This window comes from Macadamia integrifolia, unplaced genomic scaffold (assembly GCF_013358625.1).
Source record: "Macadamia integrifolia cultivar HAES 741 unplaced genomic scaffold, SCU_Mint_v3 scaffold1082, whole genome shotgun sequence".
Lineage (NCBI taxonomy): Eukaryota > Viridiplantae > Streptophyta > Magnoliopsida > Proteales > Proteaceae > Macadamia > Macadamia integrifolia.
Window position 1 is genome coordinate 189,416 of NW_024868080.1, and position 3,026 is coordinate 192,441.

Genomic DNA, 3,026 nt, shown 5'->3' on the forward strand with positions numbered 1-3,026 from the left:
GTGCACGAAAGTTCTCGTCAACGAAATCCACCACGTTCCGAATGGCTGTGAACTGTCGTCATCGGGTGGAGCCACGTGTTGATCCGTACTACTTCGGTAATGCAATCCAGAGCATCCCGACCGTTGCTTCAGCAGGGGAGATATTATCGCATGATTTACGATGGTGCGCCGCTTTGCTACACCGAAATGTGGTGGAATTTGACGATGCTACTGTGCGCCATAGAGTGGAGGATTGGGAGAAGAACCCAGGGTGTTTCCCGTTGGGGAACTTCGATGGTGGAATGATCACTATGGGAAGCTCTCCTAGATTCCCTATGTACGATAATGATTTCGGGTGGGGCCGGCCGATGGCAGTTCGAAGCGGTCGAGCCAATAAATTCGATGGGAAGATCTCTGCGTTCCCTGGGAGGGAAGGTGGGGGAAGTGTAGATCTTGAAGTGTGTTTGGCACCTGAAACTATGGCTGGGTTGGAGAGTGATATGGAATTCATGCAATACGTATCGTGACTCGTGAGAGAAATTGTGGGCGTAGCATATGCCGCCGCTTGTACTATGTGTTGTTAGTGTCGTATTTTTAGGATGGATGTGGTTTTGTACTTTTGTGTATCTCTTTGTTTCAATTGGATTAAGGAAAGAAAAATTAAAAGTAAACGGCTAATGAATGCCTCGGAAGAGAATGAGAATTGTCACTGTCGATGAAGATTTTTTCTGTTTGTGGTAATCTCTTGCCTCTATGCATTTTCGGCCATCTATCATCGCCCCCATAACAAAAGCCGCAATTGATATCTGTAATAGTGATGGATAATTTATTACCCAAAAAAATCCTTTAGATGGACATCCCACAGCTGGGGTGACCTGGGCACGCAAGCTCCAGAGGCATGTCAGGTTTATTGGAGAGGAGCCAGATCCATATGTAATTTTTTCTTGGAGATGATTGTGGGAGTTCGGATTTTTCTCCAACATGTCCAGCACCTGATGATTGGGAGGACTTTGGCATGCACGCCCAAGTCTGTCCAACCAACGGATACGCATCGAGGCATTGGAGAGAATCTTGATAAAGATTGTTGGGGCTTGACGTAGTTTTTCAATTTTAGGGAATTGGAAATCATTATATTATCTTTTTTTTTTTTTTCTATAGAAGATCAAAATTTTATTAAAAGAGAAAAAAAAATCAGCAACAAAAGAAAAAATACATCCAAAATCTCAACAAACAGACGGAGTGAGCCTTCACCTTCGGCATTGCCATCAGCAGAGAATCACAACCCCTATCTATAAAATCTGAAGCGGGGATGGCTAACTTCGCCAAGGATTTAACTCATCCCATATTATCCATTTGCACATCCAAAAGGATATATGTATATGAAGGGAGTTCATGAGTAGCAAGCAGCCGACCATTAACCACTCATACACACTTGAGACTGGTGAACCCAAAGTTAGCCCACTCCTGGCTTCTCATGTTACCCGGTCAAATCACATCAATTATCAGTTGAAAGCTGATTTAGATTGTAATGAGTGCTTGTGTGGCCTTATGGGGTTCAAGTGAACGCATTGTTTTATGTGCCAACACTTGTCCCTTTTATTTTCATAAATACCTCTTTTTCGCATATTTAATGGAAATAAATGAGACACATGTTGGCACCTTGACCGTATGTCCACATGAACGTACATGCAAAGGATCTCCACTCGTATGTAGGAACAAGACATTGTTAATACATGACGAAAACGTGTTCCACTAGAATATGAGAGAGAAAGAGTGAGAAGAAAATGTTTTCCTTCCTTTCTACATGGGGATGATGCTTCCCATGGTCACGTTTTCCTTCCTTTCTACATGGGGATGATGCTTCCTATGGTCACGAGTGTCATGACTCCTCAAAGTTTTTCTTCCTATCTACATGGTTTCTTCCATTGGGAAACAAAGGGAAGTAAACTGCAAAGCGGTTTTGAATCAGAAAAAGAATGGGCCGGTGCCATGTGCTATATATCCAACGTTACATGGATTAGCATGGTTTTAAAGTTCAGATCAGGATTGGAGAAATTCATTAGGGATAGGAAAAGGGATTTTCCAGAGGGGGATGAGAGAGGATGACACATGTTGTGATCTCTGACGGCATGCTAGCTTTTTCTACATTCATTAATTCAACTCCAAATCGATTGCAACCAATTATTATTAATCTTGATACTATACATACCTTTTTTTTTTTCTTGGTAAAGATTCTAAACATAATAAGTTTGATTAAGTTAGGTCGAGATCGGGCTATTCTTGTTAGAGTTAAATTGACTCAATCACATTATGAATAATTGAACATGAAAATACCCGTAAGAGATTCGATAATAAACTCACACTGGGATTCATATCATTCGAGGGAGACAATCTTCTTTCACTTTAATCTTTTCTAGTGAACTTATTTGTTCTCTTCTCTATGATGGCTAGAGTTACAACTAATATGCATTATTATCAATTTATAGACTAAGAACAATGACCAACCCTGTAACAGAGAATAATTGGACCTTAAGAATCAAGAATCACCGGGTTGAAATCGTCTGCAATTCCGATCTCGTACAATTCCGTGCAATACCACCTTCAGGTGGTGACACGTGTATTGATACCAATACAATGGTCCAGATATGGTATAACTAATAAAACATTAAATCAGTGAAGAGGCATTTAAATCAGATCTGGACCATTGCATTGGTATCAATACACGTGTCATCACCTGAAAGTGGTATTGCACGGAATTGTAAGAGATCGGAATTGCAGACGATTTTTTTCCAGAATCACCGGCCTAGAAATGAAAAAGTGCACGAGTCAATGCGCACTAAGATTCCTCAAAACCGTAATATATATATACACTATCGGCCGCCCTATAGGCCTATAATATTGGAGGCCTTTCCATGTGCCCACCATGTCCTCATCACGAAAATAAAGTTGAACAATGTAGGTAAGGTTGCGGCCACTATTCTTGCATTGTACTTTTTGTTTTGTTTATGAATTTTCTTCTCAGGATGTTACTAGTGTCGTGAAATTTG

At 40.7% G+C, this 3,026-nt stretch overlaps 1 protein-coding gene across 1 annotated transcript; it reads left to right on the forward strand.

The window, feature by feature from the left end:
* Positions 1 to 6: 6 nt before the first annotated feature.
* On the forward strand, positions 7 to 671 carry LOC122062669 (BAHD acyltransferase DCR-like). The gene has a single exon (XM_042626312.1). It carries the CDS (start codon positions 42 to 44, stop codon positions 504 to 506), a length of 465 nt encoding a protein of 154 aa, XP_042482246.1. The 5' UTR covers positions 7 to 41; the 3' UTR covers positions 507 to 671.
* The last annotated feature ends 2,355 nt before the right edge of the window (positions 672 to 3,026 follow it).